Source organism: Botryllus schlosseri, chromosome 10 (assembly GCF_051294905.1).
Source record: "Botryllus schlosseri isolate E-star chromosome 10, Bs_hap1, whole genome shotgun sequence".
Lineage (NCBI taxonomy): Eukaryota > Metazoa > Chordata > Ascidiacea > Stolidobranchia > Styelidae > Botryllus > Botryllus schlosseri.
In genome coordinates, this window is record NC_137245.1 from 13,190,116 (window position 1) to 13,211,917 (window position 21,802).

General features: G+C 39.9%; 2 protein-coding genes across 2 annotated transcripts in view; both read right to left on the reverse strand.

Annotated features, from left to right (window-relative positions):
- The window catches only part of LOC145448277 (uncharacterized), a 219,879-nt gene extending 217,653 nt beyond the window's left edge, over positions 1-2,226 (reverse strand). The window contains exon 1 of the mRNA XM_080326645.1: positions 2,074-2,226. Coding sequence (XP_080182771.1) covers positions 2,074-2,139 — 66 coding nt within the window. The 5' untranslated portion in view covers positions 2,140-2,226. The remainder of the gene's footprint in view (positions 1-2,073) is intronic.
- A 12,538-nt stretch (positions 2,227-14,764) lies between these two features.
- Positions 14,765-17,859, reverse strand: LOC145448284 (uncharacterized). The gene is made up of 3 exons (XM_080326652.1): positions 17,460-17,859; positions 17,032-17,151; positions 14,765-16,969 (listed from the first exon to the last, which is right to left on the reverse strand). Exons 2-3 carry the CDS (start codon positions 17,124-17,126, stop codon positions 16,624-16,626), a joined length of 441 nt encoding a protein of 146 aa, XP_080182778.1. The 5' UTR covers positions 17,127-17,151; positions 17,460-17,859; the 3' UTR covers positions 14,765-16,623.
- Positions 17,860-21,802: the final 3,943 nt, after the last annotated feature.

Genomic DNA, 21,802 nt, shown 5'->3' on the forward strand with positions numbered 1-21,802 from the left:
TTCGAAATACCTATTTCGTAAAACAAGTTAATCGGTGCTCGTTTTTACTATGAGACATCATCATCCATAAAAGCTGTACGGGCATGTCAAATAAAGAACGCCGAAAGCTGAAATTCTAAGACGGTATGGATCACTAAACACAGGGCTGCAACTGCCGCATCCCAAATCCCCCGATTGGGCGGGGCCCAAAATTATTTCGTAAATCAACATAAATTACCTCGTATTATTCAGATATTTACAAAACATGATTAAAATTTTATTTGCACTTCGCGCGATTAATCGTGGCTAGATGTCTTGCTATTAATATGGGTAGTTGGGTACCTGTCTCCCCGAAAAAAACGCTTAATTTATAGAGATCAGCATTTCGGCGTCGGCCATCACACGTTGACAGTGACGTTTCGGAAAACATGTGACTCGGCGAAGTGTGCTGCCAAAAATCTCGACAGCGAGGAAACCTTAGCCAAAAGTACCGCCTCATGTTGGCAGCGATCAAGACAATAAGCTTTGTAGCATCCTAAATACCTATTAATGTATTAATTATGGATTAAAGAGAATTCAAAGTGCATCATGTTTAACATTGTTTCGAATTATGACGGAAAGTAAATAGATTACTGGTTTTTGACAATTTACTGTCATTTTCTCATTATCTAATATCAACGTATCCACCGATCAGTATTTATTATTAATTTAATTCACTGCTTTCAATTTAGAAATAACATTAATACGCTGAAGATTATAGCTAAACATTTTGACTCGGCCCGCCAACGTATATTCTGTTACTCATTTGGCCAGCGGAGAAAAATAATTGCTCACCCTTGGCTTATATAGTTAAACGTATAGCTGAAACAAAAATAGATTCATGGACAAAGGACATGTTCCTCAGGTTAACGAAATCAGACACATTTAGTGACGCGGAATAATTAGGGCACGTTTTTGCAACTTTTGCAACTTTTTTTTACAGCTTCCGGCAGCTCCCTAAATACTCGCAAGATATGTAGAATGCTGTTTTAAGCTGTTTGAGGGAATCTTATAGCGCAACTTTTTGCAACTTTTGTCCATTTTTTCCTGGCAATTTTTTCATGAAAGTATTTTCGATTTTGGTGAAATACGCGGCCAGATTCGACTGAAACACCGTGAATCAGCACCGAAGTAACGCTTTTGCGGGCATTTTGGAAGCTGAGCCAGAAAATTGACCTTTTTTTAGTCAACCAAGCAAAATGTGGTCAAAATGCAACTTCTGCAACTTTTCAACTTTTTTCAAAGATAAATGCAACTTTCCACGGATTTAACAGCAACAAAAACTTGCCCTAGTAATAATTGACGATCAACAGATTGAAATTTATCACCATTATCATGTAAGGCTGGTAATACGCTGTTGCTCTTAACTGTTGTACGCAAACAGTATGAAGTGGACCGACTATGTTACAACTTCGAACATGGTCGATTTGACAGTCCGGCATTTTTGGAAAAGCAAAAATTATGCGTAGGCCTTCTTTCAACATTGCATTTCTAGCTAGAAATTGAGCCGTTGGCGTCGCACAATGAAGTCATGAGTAAAACGTCTTCTATGATAAAATGAACCAATCTTGACATAAGTAAGGTTAAGTTTAGGTGGTCTCTTACAAAAACCTTTAGTAAGACCGAAAGTGGGCTTTGCTATAAGTGAGGAATCATAAACGCAAATATCGGCCTGGTGTAAACTGACCACTTATTTCGAAACAGCATTAATAGCTGTAGAAAAAACAGCAATATGGATTGAACAGTTTCAGCATATGAGCAGGCTACATCTGTGGTAGAGTTATCTTAATATGTGATTTTAGAGTTCATTTTAAAACAGAATATTGAAAACTAACCAAACATCTTTACGAGTATAGAGGCGCTCAATACGTGAATCGCCTCATCCGCACGCAAAGTTCATAATAGCGCATGAGATTACAGAATTGGTGTCTAAGGCGTATTTAGATACTTTTATTCTCTGCGCGATTCCGCGCACATGCGCGAATTCAGCAAAAATGATTTCGACGAGATCAATATCCTCTCGTCCATGATAGTAGATCTGATAATTATACTCACTCCAACGACAATCAAGCCAGCTTTATGACCATTCGATAATTTTATCCTCTCAGTATCGATATTCATATTGGATGAAACAATCCTCTTCGATGTTTTATTTCCTAATGCTTATATACACGCTGTGATTCTTGGTGGTGCTAGACACAGCAGTGAAATAACTTCGTGTGTGGGAAGTGTTGCTTATTATATCGGTGGGTGGAAAGAGAGCAAACAGACTGATCATCGTGGGACGTTAGCTGATTGTTAGCCAATACTATTGCGACCGCGTGCTTGATTCTATACGTGACCAACTTGAAGCTGAAGAGGGGCCAAGAGGCATGCTCTTGCTTAGCTAAAGCATAACTATTTGCCCAAAGAAGAATTAGAATTTATGATGAGACGTGTCACTAGAATGTTTACATTGCATATTTCGAGTGCTGGATCCATATTCTAAAACGGTAAATGTAGGCTACTATTGGCAAGTATGAACTTGTCCAGCCGATCAGTATTACTTCGATTTAAATGTCAACAATAAGTGAAATGATTTCGCTGCTGTTGGATCAGCGATTTGCAGGTAACTATAAATCTGATAAATTGAAGTAGTATCGAAAACTAAATGCCGATGGAAAAGTTAGCGTGTATTTTGTTCGCACAGCTCAGTTCTCGCTACAAATCAGCTAGTTCGTAACTTCATAATTACCCGGCGCAGAGCGTTGGAAACCTATGGCTCGCGAGCCGCATATTGCTCTTTTGATGGGGACGTATGACTGTCAGAGTAATCAAAGTTGGAAATTGCCAAGTACACTACGATTATCAATAATCAAAATTAAATTTTAATACAATTCAATTTATTGCTACAATTTTTATCATTCCAATACATCACAAGACTACGATACAATGAACGATAAGAGCGGGTGTCGAAAGGACTTGGGGTAGTCTCCTAAATCGGACACCTACTTGGCCTAGGCGATTTAGAAAAGGAGACGTGCACATTAAATGAAAAGTAAAAGAAGATAACATAACAGGGCGGGTCACAAAAAGGGCGGCATGTGTCGGAAGGCGAGATCGATATGTCAGGTATTGGTCCGGTAAACTATATAGAGGATTGGCCATAGAATTAGTACTAGAATGATCAGAAAATGTGCAATACGTTAGTTATTGTGGGCTCATACCTTTCGACTGATAATAGAGTAGTTTACGAGGGGTTTAATCGACGATTTGAAATACATTTCTTTTTCACTTGAACTGAAATCTCCTATGACAGTTAACTAGCCGCCCAGTCGTTGACAGATGTCGTATTGATTTACATTTCACCCTTTGAAGACCGGTGACATAATTTGTGAGATTGAACCTACACTATAGCTTTTCATAGACAAATGACGAATGTATTTAGTGACGTAATACATTCAGTATTTTCGATATTCCGATTAAACTCATAGCAAGGTTGTAATGACTGAAGTCATGACTCGAGTCGCGGTTTGAAAGTGAGATTGACTTGTGACTCAGAAATTGTGACTTGATTACAACCCTGTCTCATAGTCAAAGCACAAATTACTAACGAAATCACCATTGAGAGAGCACGATAATCGAATTTCGAACTGTCGGGTATAATTTAGTGAAAAGGGGATATATGATAGTCAGATCACGACAAATAGGGATTGTACCGATACACCGCGAAGTTCGACTATTATCGTTTGATTAGTCCGTATGTTACAGACATGGGGTGATTACTTCATGGATGTAATCGATTGCGATTACGATTACTGCTGAATGGCCCGATTACGATTACGATTACTGCTGAATGGCCCGATTACGATTACGATTACGATTACATTGGAAAAGTAATCACGATTACTTACGATTACATTTATTTCGCATCTTAAGAGTTATATTGGAAGACAATATATGGACTGCGCTAAAAAGGCCTAATGAGATATCAAACTTCCTTTGGAATAGATGCGTCATTTTTATGTTACGTCATAATGTACCTATTGCCCATTTTATAGAGGACGATTTATCGCACCCAACGATTTGCATTCTTGCCTGGTCCCTGACTGCCGCACCCCAGATTTCCCAATAGCGTGAGGAGCGAGATCGAAGGGGGCTCAAAAGTATTTCGCAGACCAGCATAAATTATAGAGTATTTTAGAGAGATTGAATTGACTTGAAAATTATCTCTAGATAAGCTTGATTTTGAAATGCATACGTCTTCCCCTCAACAAAAAAGCATACATAATTTATAGTAGGGCTGCATTTAAAACAGATGGTTGTTTAAAACAATGTTTTAAAAAAAGACTTAAAAAAACAAAATTGTGTTTTTTCAAGTTGTAAAATTATGCCATAATTGTGTAAATAATTTGTGTAAAATGTTGTATGAGCCTACGGACAATAGCCACCTGATTTAGCCGACGTACATCGATATGGGATGGCTGGAACCCTCAAAATAGTCAGTTTAACTGTTATAGTACATATATTTCGTCAAAGTAGCCATACTTACGCCATATTTTCAATTGTCAATGTCAATCCACATTCGTGACGTCATGGCTTAAAAAAATAAAATAAAAACATGTTTTAAACAAGGGTCTTGTTTTAAACATGTTTGCTTTAAATTGATTTTTGTTTTAAATGCAACCCTAATTTATAGTAATAGGCATTTAGGTTCCAGTCAATATGGTGCCACGACACACCAAATGACATATGCAGTGTCGACCAACACGCGACTTTACGAAGTGTGCTACTAAAGAAAGACCTTCGCCGAAACTTTGGGTATGTGTCCATTGTCAATAGCCGCGCTGGGTGGGAGTGACCAATAGTCCGGTCCTTCCAATCTGAGCGCACAATGAAAATGCCACCCGGGCACTCACAGAGCACTAAAGACATGACAATTTGTATGTGCGTCTCACGTAAGTTTTTCTTTTAGTCTGCTACGTTTGGGATATAAAAATATCTTTTGATTATATAAGAGATCGGAGGTCACGAATTTACCAACATACACTAAAGTAATTATGACAGGATACCAGACGTTATAATTATAAATTTACGTGCCCTCAACTCTCCAGGTATATCTGAACATCGGGCCCAGAGAGAGGAATAAAAATTAATAATAATAAAACGCGATTACCAATATTATTGACGAAATTCAGTCTTCAGCTTGAAAATATCACCCTATGGGGACCAAATACCAACGTTTGGATGGGGACGAATTGCTGTTTTGGTCCTGATTCTAGCTGCAACCCACGCTAACATGATATATAAGCCCGTGGCTATGCCGGCAGGTCTCAATGTTGAGTAAAGAATTTTGAAAGGATTATTGGCGCCCGTTTCAAGTATAGGGTCATATGAGAATAAGATGAAGCGACCATAAAATTCTGCCTCCAACTTAATACAGATAATGTACTGCAAGCTGCCGTTACGAGAAACGGCAACACGGCTCGGTTATGATATATATCAGCAACTGTAGATTTTCAATGCTTCGTTGTGGAAACCGTAATGTTTTATTTGACGAGTACAAAATTTCAAATCTTTGTCCGGTGTACGTAGGTACTACATAGGCCAGGGGTCACCCGCACGCAGCCCGCGGGCCACATGCGACCCGCGATGTCATATTTTGCGGCCCGCGACTTGATTTGGGATTTCGGAAGAAAGCTAAGAAAACCATTTGGAAATGCTGAAATTGACTACAGTTTCAACATATTGTTGTTGTTTCAAAATAAGCTATTCTCATATGCCCAACATCACTATTCGTCACTAGCTTTGGCTTTGGCGATGGCAACAGCATTCCATCGATGGAGAATAATCAGCTGATATGAACGTGCGGGGCATATTGCATTGACGCTCAATCGCCCAAAAACTGCGAAGACCGAGACGCTTAGAAAACGGCATAGGACAGTAGTTCTCAAACTGGGGGGCGCGCCCCTCTTGTGGGGACGTGAAAGCATCTGAAGGGGCGCGGAGCTGCGGTCAACTGAACATTTTTCGCGCTCAGCGCGAATTCCACCACTTTCAATTTTTGTGAATACTCCGGAATTCATATTATGGAATTCTCTCATCAACAGTCTTCATGTCATCAAATTATCTGTTGGGATTGCTAGCATTCTGGTTACATTTTGCGCTTGAACTTCGCGTTGCAAAAAGTAAAATAGAACCGCGTAGAAATATATCCAATCATAAAAACAGCATTCAATGAAGTTTCCAATATTACATTTGAGTTGCATGCATCTGTCGCAACGACTTTTGTATTACACAAACGTATTCATGAGAAGATTTGTCCGACATTGGCTTCTCTAAAAAACACCGTCGGGAACCGTTGGGTTGCTTTAGTGTAGGGGTGTGTAACGAGAGGGTACATAACCATGACTACGACACACAGGTATTTCGAGACCAACCCTTTCGCGTCGGGACACATGAAGGCCTGAAGTTTGAGCCAGCAGACGGCTATGCAAACTGTGGTATCAAAAAGATGTTGGCGATAAAAGCTTGGTCCAAATTGCCCGTCGGTGGTGGGCCAAAACTTTCGATCTTAACTGGTACGGCCTACGAAATGATCAGCAGCGAATAGTCCCGTCCTTGCAACACGAGTACTGACAGATGCGCGCTTTCTCGTTCGCTATCATATGTAGGCTACTAATTCCTGTCTGCTTTATACATGCACTCGTATTCCCTCGGTGTCACTTGTCAGTGTCTGATTCGTTAATAATACTGCGCATTGTGCAGTGCACGGCGTTGAATTACGTTGTCAAATATTGCTGCAACACGAGATTCTCGGTGGCCCAAATTCTGAATTTATTCGATTAGTTTGAACGGGAACCTTATATGGTTCAATAAACTTCATTGCTGGACGGAGTGCATCGAGCGCAACCATTTCGCGGATCGAATTTCAAACCTTTGGGTTATGTATTTCTATTGATATCGTCGCGGCATGCGCCCATATTGCTCTTGCTGCATTACCACGAGGATAATTAAAAGCGCACCGTTTTACGATCAAATTCGACTGGCTGATCGGGGCCTACGGTCTCCGGGCTGATATTAACCAGCGCGTTGTCAGCATTAAAACCCCAGGTGCGTGGCCAGGGAGTTTCTGATTTGAAACTATAGAAATCCCGTCCATTTGAAATGCCAATGCACTAATTCGCATTATCGATGCTGCGTACTGCAAATCAGCGAGAATAATTTGTATGCAAAATGGGTCATCCATATCTCATGTGCAATTGTGCATTATCGTTGGTGGTTTGATTTAGCGTGTCCGCCCGCATGCAGGCCTGCTGCCGTCCACAGAAACACTTTTGCCAAACAGTAACAATCTCTGAGTGTAATATTGTTGGTGTTTATGCATATCTTTTTGATTAAATCTTTTGCCCGGTTCTGAACAAATTGTGCTCTTTACCATTGCTGAATCTGGGTATTTAGGCATGACTACCCCACCCTATTATTGTCATTATTGCGGGTTTGCGGCCTGTCTGCCATTTCGTTATCAGCGCAACCTTGCCGGCCGGTTGTACACTAGGGCTCTTCAAAAATGACTTTTTTTCTCAAATCGTACTGGCTACTTGATAAAGTTGTTAGGTTACCTAATTTAAGCCTACACACAAACTTTGGTTCAATTCCAGCCAGTAACCGCTTTGCTACAGGAGAAGAAAGTTTTTATTTAATATATAAAAATAAATAATAAAAAATTTGAAAATTTCTTTTCACCCCATGAAAGTGTTGGGCTGTCTATAGAAACCATGCTCCCCAAATTTGGTTCAATTCCAACCAGTGGAAGCGGAGTCATTGCCGTCGAAAAATTTGGATTTGAATAAAATAGTATTTACGGTGAGCACAACTATAATAAATAAACAAAGAATCGGTCACCGTAAATACTATTTTATTCAAATCCAAATTTTTCGACGGCAATAACTCCGCTTCCACTAGTTGGAATTGAACCAAATTTGGGGAGCATCGTTTCTATAGACAGCCCAACACTTTCATGGGGTGAACAGAAAATTTTCAAATTTTTTTTCATTTATTTTTATATAATAAATAGAAACTTTCTTCTCCTGTAGCAAAGCGGTTACTAGCTGGAATTGAACCAAATTTTGTGTGTAGGCTTAAATTAGGTAACCTAACAATTTTATCAAGTAGCCAGTACGATTTGGGAAAAAAAGTCATTTTTGAAGAGCCCTATTGTACACTGTACAGTCCGATAGATCACTACTATGTATTTCGCACAGCGTATTAATGCTGATTTCAGCAAATTAACGATTCTTATTAGATGTACAAATTCAACCTCATCGTTAGAAACGTACATTTCATCGCGCGCTCTGAGAAACACCATCTCCTATCGCGATTTGACGACCAAATATGCATTCACCTTCTACAAATTAAAGTGCATTATTTGTACGATGAGGGATGCAAGCCGCGTTTAAAATATTTTGTGAACCGTTTTTGTGATAAATCTTCTCGGAGCGCAAAGTTGAACAGTGTTTATTGTGTGTGCCTGCTAGCTGTAATTTATTCCAGTGCCCATAATATTAATCCAATTATGCTTTGCGAACGTAGATCGGGAAATATAGCAATGCTGTCAAAATCCATGCTTTAATCAGCAACCAATTGTCGCGATGCGAGCTACTCAATACTAAGTAAAAAACCCATTGTGTTGGTGGTAAGTGATAATTACTAGGGCTGGGCAAAATCGAGTACCTGAGTGATTCGATTCTGAATCACATAAAATGCTTCGAGTCGAGTATTCGAGTATCACTCATTATGATGTCACAACAGAATGTACTATGCCAAAGTTCAAATATCTACCTTTTATGCCACCACGCAGAACATAATGCCTGCTACCCGTCACATTAAATATACTTTGGTAATTTTTCGACCATACCGACTTCATTGCACTTCTTGACAATGTCGTGGAACGATCATGACTTCGGAAATGTGTTATTTCCAGTCACGATCGTAGCTTTGTACTATGTCTATTATGCTACGACACGGCCAATCAAGGTTTCAAGGCTTCCTCAGTGGAAAATATTATCAAAAATAGAATTCTCGTTAGTTAATTAACTTTCAGTTGCGAGGAGCGTATAATTTGAGTACTCGAAAAAATCGTCTTTTACTACTCGACTCGAATCATTAAAATTAATACTCGATTCAGATTCGAGTACTCGAATCACCGTGCCCAGCCCTAATAATTACTGATTAGCCGCGCGCTTTTGTTACCATAATTCATAATTCTTTCGTGTTACAGAATTGTCGCGGCGTGTTACTGCTCAGTGCTCAGACCAGCGACGAATGCCGAGCGCACGTGGCAATCATTGACCTAATTTCTCAATCATCTCAGCGGAAAATCGCGTCGCATTTGGCTTAAACCTTAAGGTTAGTAATCTATAATTACATTGTGCGATATGCGCGCACATACGAATCTCGCTAATTGGTCGCGGCCGTGCGTAAGGGCGTAACACCGATAATACGACTTGTTGAATTGCCACTGAATATTAGCGTCAGAATGGTAATTTCAAAAGGACGGGATTTTGCATTTCAAGAAGAGGGGGTTTCGACACCCCTCTTGCTACGCGCCTGCCGCCACCCCATGCAAAAATCAAAGTCTCCGCCTATTGCCTTCAATAAATGCGATGTTTTCGGCTGCAATGGTCATGGTCATTTACACCTGGTCGATGTTCGATGCTATGATTCCATATCTGCCAACTTGTAGCACGGCCCACATCTAGGCTTTTGTGAGGCACCGCTGATCAGATGGCGAGAAAGGGGTCTAGATATAGCCTGCGTATGAAGATGACCAATGTGATAAGAAACAGGTCGCAAACTCAATTAGCTAACCTTTTAAGTGCGAATTTTATTCGAAGAAAATCTGCATCCCCGATCATAGATATAACCCTGATTTACCACAGTATGAATAATGTCTTCAACCATTTTAGTTTGATATTTAGTTGTGCTGATGCAGTGGATTGGGCGATCAAAGGGCAATAGAAAACCGGAATTAGGACCAGAAAATTTTTTGGAGGGTTTTACTTTCATCATTTTTCGTTGAGCATTCTGTATTATATCAATTAAAATAACTGAATATTTCACTTAAAGGGGCACTGCGCTCTAAAAACGATGTGGTGCCCCTTTATGGAAAAGATGAAGTATGTATTGTGTAATTTAGAATTGTAACGGCTCACAATGAGCAGAGTCAATGCTCTCGTCGGCCCGCTTTCTCTTGCTGATGTTGTAATTCACATCCTTGAGTATCTTTATGGGGTGCGTTACGCATGTGTGCGGGTGGGTAGGGGGTCAGGGCCTCACCAGCCTTGAACCCCATAGCACTTCACTGCTGGCATTATCTCCTTTGTGGTCGCATAAAAGGTAGCCTACACATTTGGAATTTCCATATAATCCAAGCTCGTAAAATGCCATAATGAGTGATACTTGAATAACCGACTAATTATACCCGATTCAGAATCCAATAACTAAGGCAGGCTACTCAATTTTGCTAGACTCTACTCATTATAAGTCATAGATAGTCACCCACAATTCGCTCATAATTAGAGCCCGACCGATTATCGGTTCGCCGATAATATCGAGTCGATATTACACTTTGAAAGAATTATCGGTATCGGCCATTGGAGCTGATAAAATATCGGTTATTTTCGTGACGTCACAACATGATGGTAGGAAGTCGGTGAACCAGTGGTTCTCAACCTTTTTCACCTCGCGGACCGGTAAAATTTCAAAAAATGTCTGGCGGACCGGCGGACTTTCAAAAATTATTACGAAGCCAAAATGTAAACTATGCAACCGTTCTTTGCAATTATATGGTGCTAGAGAGTGACATTTAGGCGGTTTTGATCGTAATTAATTATCTTCAGGGTGGCATCCATGTGATTTTATGGTAGTGAGTCTGCTCAGTCGAGGCAGAATTGTCCTTGCTCAGATAAACGTGCTACCGCCAAGAGTAGCAGGCGTCACCAACGCGGTGCCCGCTGAGACTATATGAGTAGCCCTCGAGCCTGTTCTAAAAATAGATCGAATGGCAACATTTTTACCAATATTCGTCAGATTACTGCCAGTGACCTTTTCAATATATAGATTTATTGGTTTATCTATTCTTGTTTAAATCACATTAACATGAAATACAAATGTAACTTACGAATGACAATTGGCTACATTAAACACTTAAAATGATGATATCAAATATCCTCAATTACAATTAGAAATTACCAACATGTAATAGAATCACAAGATATCTAAGCCGTAGGATACGGCGCACTGACTATACACATGCAACATGACGGAATGCCATCCATGGCACGGTCTTCCTGAAATGGAGGGGGTCCGACGTCCAGGACAATGTGACAGTAGTATACAACATTACTATACGGTAGCTGTGTAGCAGACAGACGTGAAGTACTAGCGGATTTTCAATATGTGTATGTCCATTACGTATTGCATCTTTTGACAGAGCTTGTTTCTTATACACTCAACGCAGTTTAGTACCATGTTTCTAACTGTCGGTAATCGTTGCAGAGTCCGGTAAAATGAAATCTGTCATGTCCGCATGCAAAAAGTTGGATATGGAAATTGTAACACTGCAAAGAGACGTCCCACCAGGTTGCAGTAAACTTTTGATGCCTTGTTGACACGGCAACGTACAGTGGTGTATGCGCAGTTGCGCACTGTGCGGCATCTAAAAGGTTGCAAGCGTGTTTGGTTCAACTTATCGTTGTGCATCAACCTTTTCGAACGAATACTTCATCAAAAACAAACACAGAACACGCCTCACTAATGCACATCTGGAACACTCATTCAGACTTGCAATGTCACGTTACATACCAGAGTACAGCGCACTAGTTGACAGCATGTAATGCCATAGGCTTCACACTGACTGGTATAGAAACAGATAACATGATGGCCAGTCTAAAATGTGGCATGATTTATTTTAAAATTTGAGTTGACTGTTGTTGTATAATTAATGCAAACATGGGGCGAAGTAATTCATGGTTTCTTTAAAACTCTTAGTGGCTAGCTAGTTGAAATGAGATGTTTCGATTTGAAAAACTCTCTTAGAAGTCTTACCGCAATGTGATACATGCCCAGCACTTGCCAAGTGTTATGAATATCAAAGCGGAAACTCAGTCTGGTACGGTTAAATGGCGGAAGTAAATAGTAGCCCGTCGCTTCAGTCAGTATCCAAGAAGTAGCTCTTGATTGCAAAAAGGTTGATGACTCCTGGTTTACAGTTGTTGCTGTTGTTGTTGGTATGGAATTTTGGTGCTCGGCAGCAATGGCCTTGTGCACCAGGTCAATTAGTTATATATGTATTATTTCATTAAATATCTCTTCTGGACAACAAAACCAATTCTATTGCCGAGGAAATCGTGGTTTACAGTCTTTCGCGCCGACGGCCGCGGGTTTAACCGGCCACGCCAACTCGAATAATATTCTTCTCCTTGATAATATCGAGAGACGAAGCATTTTGGATTCGAACCAAGCACCTTGTCGTGCTACCTTGCTCATTTCGCACTATACCACCAGAATCTGGCAACTACGAATACAATTCGCCGCACGAAATCACGTTACAGCAGCTATACCGGCCATCCGCAAATCCGGGCAAAAAAAGCACCTCGTCAGCCCACCCCAATAACGTTGATCTCGGGCCCCCACAGTGCGATGAACGAAAATTTTCGATCATTCATGACTGAATCGGTTTTCTCGCTGCCGAATTTTTGGCACACCATTCTGAGTCTCATGTAAGTCATTATGTATTGGTACTTCGTGGCGCGGTAATGGTTGACGTCGAAATGCCTATTTCTCGGAGAAGGGCACCTAATGAGCAAAGCATTTAGTGACACTAAATCGCGCGAAAGCGCGAAAAGAAATTAAAAAGTTTCAAATAAATACGCCATGTTTTATGTTTATTTGCAAAACACGTTTGGGTCCGCTGCAAGCTCGCCCCCTCTCCAATTAGGTGGTTTGAGGGGGCAGTTAGGGTCCTGCACAAACGAATGAATCCAAAACGAATGATCGCGCAAACTGCGCTGTCTAGCGATGAATCAGCTCGTATCTGTTCTGTACTTGTCACTTGAACTTCAAGTCAAGTCGAACATGTTTCCAGCCCCAATGTTACCTCACGAAGTTCTGAATCAGTTTAAAATTTGATGTTTTATTTATTTTATCAATGGACATTTGGACAAGCCTTCAACATTGCATCTTGAAATTAAGGTATAAAATTATAATTTACCTGGCGGACCGACAGGAATGTCGTCGCGGACCGGCACCAGTCCGCGGACCGGCGGTTGAGAACCACTGGGTGAACTATAATTCATGACCGCTAGACTAGGGATATTGCTATATTTCGTACAGCTTACACTTTCAAAGTGCCCAGATGCATCCTTTCTAGTCTATTTCATGTTCAAGTATGACAATGGCTGTAAAGTTGTTGAAATAAATGCTCTGAAGTTTTGAAAATGCGCTTTTTGAGGTAGATTCCCCTTTATTTGAATATCGGCTGAATATATCGGTGTTATCGGTGAAGATGTTAGATATCGGTTTTATCGGTATCGGCCCAAAAATCCAATATCGGCCGGGCTCTACTCATAATACCCATAAGCACTATATGTGTCTCTAAGTAGTCTAAGTCGACCGACAGTTCAAAACTGGTTGAGGCTCACACCGATGAGATATAGGCGTGATTACAGAAAAGAGCTTGATTGCACCTCCTACAGATCACATGTGGTGAAAAATTCGTTCCGATTAAGGGGCTAGGCTACGTTAGCCTGTGAGATAGAACTATTGAATTTCCACGGGATATCGACGAGCTAAGAATGGTGCGGTGATGTTGAACATTTTTTTATATATCCCGTTTTTATTCAAAACACCAGAATGCAGTATTTGTCATTTTGCGATACTGCGGTCAATTATGTATTAGTCTTGTCGCAATCAACTCGATGTGTCACCTGTAACTTCTTCAGTATATGTCAGCTATTATTTTCATAGGCCCATGTGCGGAATCTGTTTACATCTACAGATCCAGCTAGCAAATTGTGTTTGGTCAGGAGACGATATCTGACTTGCTTGCCTAAAGCCGCGCACAAGAATTGAGATTTGAAAGTTTACTAGGCCTTTACTGTCGGCCTCAAGACAACGTAAAATTGAACAGCTGGTCGGAAGTAAAGTAGGAAAAACGCAGAATCAAGTTGAAGTAAGGCTTGGTTAGTTATCAACGAATAAAGGTAATGTGAACTCAGCAAACACACAAGCACATTCACTCTAAAGAATCAAAACATTAGAGATGTAAAGATTAAATCCACTAAAGCACGCCCAGCATAGTTTAGCAAGCAGCCTGATAAATAACATTATTTTTTGACGGACACACACTGAAAACAACACGGAATGAATGAATATAAACAACTTTATACACGTTTTTTAACTCTAAAATAATCAGTTATTAGTTACATTACTATATACATCAATATTGCATGCAGATCATATTGTTACGAAAATTCAATAAACGACACCGCACAGTAGGTGAAGGGAAAAACAAGTAAAGATCTCAGTATATCGGAGTGAAAAGCTAAGAAAAGTCATCATATCTCAGGTGTTAGGAGAAAAATCAGCTGTTTATTAGTAAGACATTATATCAAGTTTCCTTGTTTTCGCTTTCCGCGAATAACTGAATAGAAAAGCTCCAGCTGTCTTTTGTCTCGCCGTCAGATCCTTTCAATTAATCGAGAGGTTTCGGATTTTTGTTTCTGTTCTTTGTTATTGGGGACCTTCAGTGAAAATTGCGAACATAAATAAAAAAGCGAGATGAATAAATATATACGTTAACTGTTAGATAAATTAACAAGAAGTTTTTCTTGACAATTTGAATTCAAATTGTCAATACCAGGTGACTTCACCTGTTGTCATAATGGATGTGAATATACGACATGCAGTACATAATAGAAAACATGATAACTACACAAGCACAATACGGAACGGGCAAGAGCATATTCGGATTCAATAGCTTCATGCGGTCACAGTGATAGTAAAACTAGAGAAAGAAAATAATGCTGTAACATGCTTGGAAAAGATAATTACATAAAATATCACGTGCTCATGTGAGTCACGAGTCAAATGTAGGTCATGCGTTTCTGCTCCAGGGGTGTACAGAATCACGATTAACGATTCTAAGCGGACAAGAAAATTAAAAGTTCTCCAGAAATTGGATTGAATCCAGATTATAATTTTATCGGATCCGAATCCTGTGAAAACGTGATTCCGTACATCTCTGTTATGCAGAACGCATTGGTCAGTCATGCGTAATATATATCAGTTGAAGAAACCGACTTGTTGCTACGTCTATACGAGGATAACAAAATTACCTCTAGGAATGAGATGTGAAATATGCATAAATGAAAAATAAGATGCGGGCATATCTACATGTACATACGCGCAATGCGAGAAAGAAAATTATTCTGCAAGCTTCATCATACGATGCTAAAGCAGTTTATCTACGACTGCTGTGCGTTCATGCGTGAAAGGCAGTGCTGGACGGAATCAATCTTGATCAGTGGTCCTGAACGTGTGGCTAAAATTCCCCGATTTCGACTTCACCATTAATTATAGAATTGAGCAGTACCGCAATTTACATATGTGTGGAATCATTTGCTGACCAGTCAATAAGTAACCTTTGCTGCAGACTTTACCGTAATCCCATCAGAGGTATCTACATATCCCTGTAATCCCATAAGCAACGACTAAGGCATCTCAGCCAATGGATATTCGATCATTCTAACAAATAGTGTTATGGCGAATTCGGATGGCGGAAAGAAAGTGCTGTCCATGAATGAGTGAAAATATAGAATTTTAGATTATTGCTTCCCTGTGGGTGAGGGAGGGTATTTTCCCACTGATTTACTGTAACGGTCCCAACTGTAGCTTACCGGTAAGTAGCGGTCTATAGTTTATCCAAACCAACAATGATGTTGAAGTTACCGTTATGAGTAGGCTATCCGTGCTTCCTCTTGCCCATCACGATGCCCAACAATAAACTTAGCCTACAAGTGGGATTCGATCCAATCAGTTTTATTTCAGATATTATTGCTGGGACTGGAAGAAAACTGAGCAACTTAACGCTGCCCATTATCACGGCAAGATCGATGCTGTCCATGGTATAAGCCTAAAATACTAATGATTAGATACTAGCAACAATTATGGCCAACGCAATTTTGTGCTAGAATATTAATATTTAGAGATTACGGATGGTATTAAAAGCGGGTAACTGCCGCTCTGAGTCACATGGGTGAGGTTATTGACATGGCCGGTATAGGATCGCCGACCGTTTCATGCCGGAAATAGCGAGGTAAAGAACCGCCGGTCTACGATATGTATTGTGTATGCTATGATAAACTTGTAAACTATATTCGGACTTGCGCCGTTGTTATTCTCAACTTTACTTGAATATATCTTTCAGTTTGCATCCTCTTCTTTGCAATTGCTAGTCCTCCTTCGTAGTTACATAGCCATTCCGGTGTCAGTTGTGTTACACCTGCCATTACGTAGAGTCTACGCATGTTTCTATACATATGCTGTTCAGTGTTCATGCATCTGCTAATTAATCGTGCAGGGGCGGTTTCCGAGTGACTTTGCGAACTTACGGATTTGCTGGAACGCACGTTTCGCTTTTCGGTCACCTTTCGGCAAAGCGCCGGCGATTGCATCGAGCACGTCGTCGCTGTATTCGCTCTGTAAAATCTTCCTCAACGATTTGTTGAGGCGGCGGATTGCTTTTTTGGTGTGTTTGGGATGCGATTCTGTCGATGGTGCTTTGTCGAAGACCGGGGAAACTTCACTCGTGTCGATGGAGTTGAGGAGTCTGGTCAATAGAAGCTGGCGTTGCAAGATATGCCGCTCGCGACTGCTTGCATCAGTGATACCGGCGTCAGCTGAGCGTTTCCTGAATTTACGAGCTCGATCATACCTACCACTATGATATCATAAAGGAGTCAGTTTACAAACCTGATGTTGTGAGTCTCTGGCTTTGGTATCGCCATTCCGTTGATGAGATAGATGCAGAACACTTGTAAGAAGATGATGATAGCGCAGACTTGCATGATTATTTCGTTTTGTTCAGTTATACTGAAATTTATAGGAATAGCTATGTTACTCGCTCGCTCGTCGTTAAGACATGTATTAGTTTTCTCGGAAAGTATCGAGATTTTTATAACGCTATGGAAGTGTAAAGAAAGGGCGCATAGGCTATATCCGCATATCAAGCTTTCGCCATGACAATGGCGTATCAATTGAGTCGTTAGACTAACTGATGAAACAACGTGACTTCATCCGCCATTTTGAGTCATATGTATGTTTAGGCATCTCTTCATACTATTTTCTCAAGAGGAGTTATGCGCTGTTTAGCTACAGTCGTTACAACTTGCGATACATACCTTCGTCGTAGATGAATATGAATTAATAAAATAACTTTTGAGTATATCCCAGTTTGCTTTGGTTCGGTTATACTAATCAGATTGTCACTCAAGAAGGTGCAATCTTTTCGTCTATTTGCTGAAAATAGTAATTTCACGTGATGATTAGCTCAGAAAGTGCTTGCTGTGTGGCTTAGAATAATAGATATTTGACGGATAGTTTTTTGCCAGATTTCTAGGATCTGTTGCTGACCTTCATATCTCATAGTCAACGAATAAAACTTCTAGGATGCCTGCTTCATCTACGATAAGAAACAGAAATGACGACATCTTGCTTGCGCACCCTTGACACACTGGAAAATGGAACCGATACTGATCCCTGCCGCTGTTGTCTCCACCGTTTCCTGTCCTGTGCGCTAGTGCGCTGTTCAACCCTGACTAATTCGGGTGTTATTCAAACCAATACAAAAAGTGTCTCGTTATCGTGTAATGGAAGAATAATATCATTTCTCACGGTAGTACACACATTGTTCTTGGACGCATTATTAAGTTCTCGTGACACATACCCGCGGTCGAAAGGGTCCCGCTGGAAAGCGAACTAGGGGACGCTTACGTGTTCGACCCCGCCACGGTTAAATGCCAATCCACGCCAACTACATGAAATGTAGCATGTTTTTAGAAATGATTCCATTTCAGACAATTGGCATTCTTACAGATACAACAAGACAAAAAATAGTTAAGCTGTAAGTGATAAATCGGCATCATTGTTTCTGATACGGGTGATAGCGAATATAAAGACCGGCTATCACTTACACTAAGGGAACAGTCGTCTTCAAGCTTTCCAGCAAGCATTGATGATATTGTATATGATTTCCTATACACGTCTGTCGGACCGAATTGCAAAACAACCCCCACATATATATTACATCAACATAATTTTGGGTAACACGATATTGTAATCAACGATGAAGGACAAGGAGCACTATCAGTAAATTGCCTTATCACTATGTTGACAGCTGCAATATGTCGTAGCATGCCCTGCCGAAATATGTCCGGCGTTCGCTTCCCGGATTCATCATCTCACCATATACACGCGGTGTATGACTCACTAATTTCAAGCATTTTGATGACTAGGCACAAGGGATGACGTATTGTCCGGCTTTTATACACGGATGTGGTGGAATCCGGACATTGAGTGGACGTGTCGGTTGCCGACTACTTTGTAATTCGTATTTGAACTATTTATATTGCGACTGACAAGCATAAATGTGGATTACGGTGGACTGGAATGCGAGGCGTCATACGGTCAAATCGCACCCATACAATGTACAGACCCATATTACAAAAATAACGCAAGCTCTTTGGGCTACCCAATTCACTCTAACAGGAAATAATGACGACTTCACAGCAACAAATTTTAATCAGTTGTAAACTACATATTCATCATTTGTCCATTATCTGGGACTATGTAAAATTAAGAGGATATAGATGAATTTCTTAGGAACAAATTTCGCCAATAAAGCTCACCGTCAACTATACGAGTCTCGAACCGATGAGTCGGTGAAGTTAGATAACCGAGATGGCCGAATCGTTTTTACAAATAATGTCAATTATTGAGAATTCTGTAGGCTATGAGTCATTCCCATTGATAGAATTCTTTCAATTGTTTGGACTTTGGGCCGCTCGGAGTATACATGTAACACGTAACAGTCATTGTGAGATTGGTTGACTAGATAAAGAGATGCATATGAGTTGGCAGATGTCCCTTTTGTTTTATAAGTAGGCAGACGATTAAACGTCATTTAGTTTTAGTTTTCACACATTCCCATATTCTTATAATGTACCGAATATATATATTATTGATGTGACATAAACATAACCAATAAATGAATTTACCAACACCATCCACCCTCACTCCACTGGCATGTTTGCTTTAATTGCACAACAGACAGTGACATGACATTGACCATGCGCTAGCAGACAGATTGTAGCGACTATGAGTAATTTTGCAACCGACCCCGTGTGGACACGAGTGCACGACCACTAAATGGTCAAGTAAACACAATAGCGTGGAGAATAGATGCTCTATCGTATTTCAATCACATTGTGTGACTATGTCGCGGTTTATGACGGATGATTGCGAACGTGCGTCACAAGGGTTTATTCGAATACTATACGAATTCGATTCAATTAAATATAAGCATAACACTTAAACAGCACAGTTCTCCGATATTTACAAACGTCAGCAACGATTTCCCTGTATATGCACCTCATGCGAGCTTGGCAGCATTCCCTTATTGTAAGTATATAGGTGCCTCGGTCGTCTCGCTGTGGTCTCTTGGAAAAAACTTATTTTCCCGTAATTATGGACAGGAATAACTAGGAGGCATATTATTGGGGTAGGATGTACCCGGTAAGAAATTAGTGTTTTGCAACATTAAATCCCAACAAACTTGATATTTGTCACCACGTGGTTGCATAGGGATTTTAATATGCACATTGCTCATTCCTTATGTTTTTCAATCATAATTTTACATGGTACAATTAATCGATAAGATCAACGAAAACATTAGAAACATATTACATTATGTCAACCGCAATTTTCTGGTTCTCTCACTCTTAGCTTTACTTGAATGTTTTGAATGAGTCAATACTTGGAGCTGATACTCAGGTCATATTCATTCAAAGATTTCTTCAATTTGTGATTTCTCTACTGGGCGCCGATCTATTAGATACTGAAGATTTTGGATGAATATTGCTATTTCTGAAGGTGTGCCGAATTCGAATTCCATAGACCACGTGAAGCACACAATTGCAGATTTAGGGATTACTAGGAAAGTCATTTCGAATTCTTCCGACATTACACCTCTAAATGATAATACCGAAATTAACTTGCGTGACTACATAATGCAATGGATAAGGGTGTGTATTCGGAATTACAAGAGTATTACGTCAGTTCGATACGTAATCCGGAAAAAGTTGAAAATAGAACTCGTAGATCAACGAATCAATTGCTCTGTCAGTGGTGAAATGACAAACGGGCGATGTACATCCTGCCGTTAAACAAAATGTAAACCAATTTGATTGGTATTGGTATTGATGTTCCAAACGCTTTCAAATCAATCTCAAGTAGCTTATCTGGAATTTCCTAAGAATAGATACTATTGTGATTTTATCGAACGCTATTCCAATGTATACTCAATCGAATATTGCGCGTCAAACATTTGCCAGACATTAATCATTAGGTAGGAACCGCCACTGACTGACCCTTGCTTAATATTCAGCCAACAGAATACATTATGCGTCAGTATTATTCGTAATAGTAGGTGCTAATTCAAACTGCTTGTATTAAATAATTATTACTATGTAATCCTGCGTTTAGAGATTGCCGGATCGAATTTTTAACACACCGACTATTGTGTCCGTGCCAAGTATGCGCTGAGACATGCCTTTTCATCACTCATGTGTCACATGTCCCTTTTCGGCATGTTTTTCATTAGTATTACTATATCTGTAGACCAAGTTGGGTATTTCATTTATTGACTTTTTCGAGTAATTTCGAACTTTTACTTTCTTTTCATTGTATCACCATTCTTGTGGTATTCTGTATTGATCAAAATTTTAACAAATAATATTTTGACACCACGATTTCGAATTAATATTAGAAGTGAGTGCAGTATACTTGGCAATATTTTTATTCAAGATTCATTACGAAACGCGTTTAAGAATCAGGGGCTTTTACACCGAGGTGGTCAGTAACGAAGTACTTCTACTTTTTCGAAATACTCAAGCAGTTTTCGTCTACTTCTGGTACTTACTCAAATAGATCTTTTTTTCGTTACTTCTACTTCGCAATATTTTGTGAATTCCTTACTTTTCGCTTTTTTCAATTTTTCAAGTAGAAGTAGCTTAATCCCCCAATATGAAAGATAGCCTAAGAACTTTCGGGGCTGTTTTCACGTAGTACCGATATTTAAATTTAATAAAAGTCATGTAATACCCAGAATATTCGTTGCGCTCCGCGCACAGTAGATATGGAGGGACCAATATGTTTTAACGAAAATATCGCTGATAATTTAGATACCGGGTTGCGTGGTTCCGTTCACATCGCATTGTCGCCTATATCAAATATTCACCACAGTAAGTATGGCCCCATAACGTTTGAAACTACGTTTCGCAATCTAGCAATTACCTATTATACCTAGCAGCCCATGACGTGTCCTAATCTTGAAAAGGGGACTTTGACTTTTTTAACGTTCGACCCGTTTTAGCAGACCACCGTAGAAACTTTCTGGACAAATGACATGAATATATTTCCGCTTTTTAGGAGTAGAATTTTGTATTTTTTCAATTACGAGTATTAT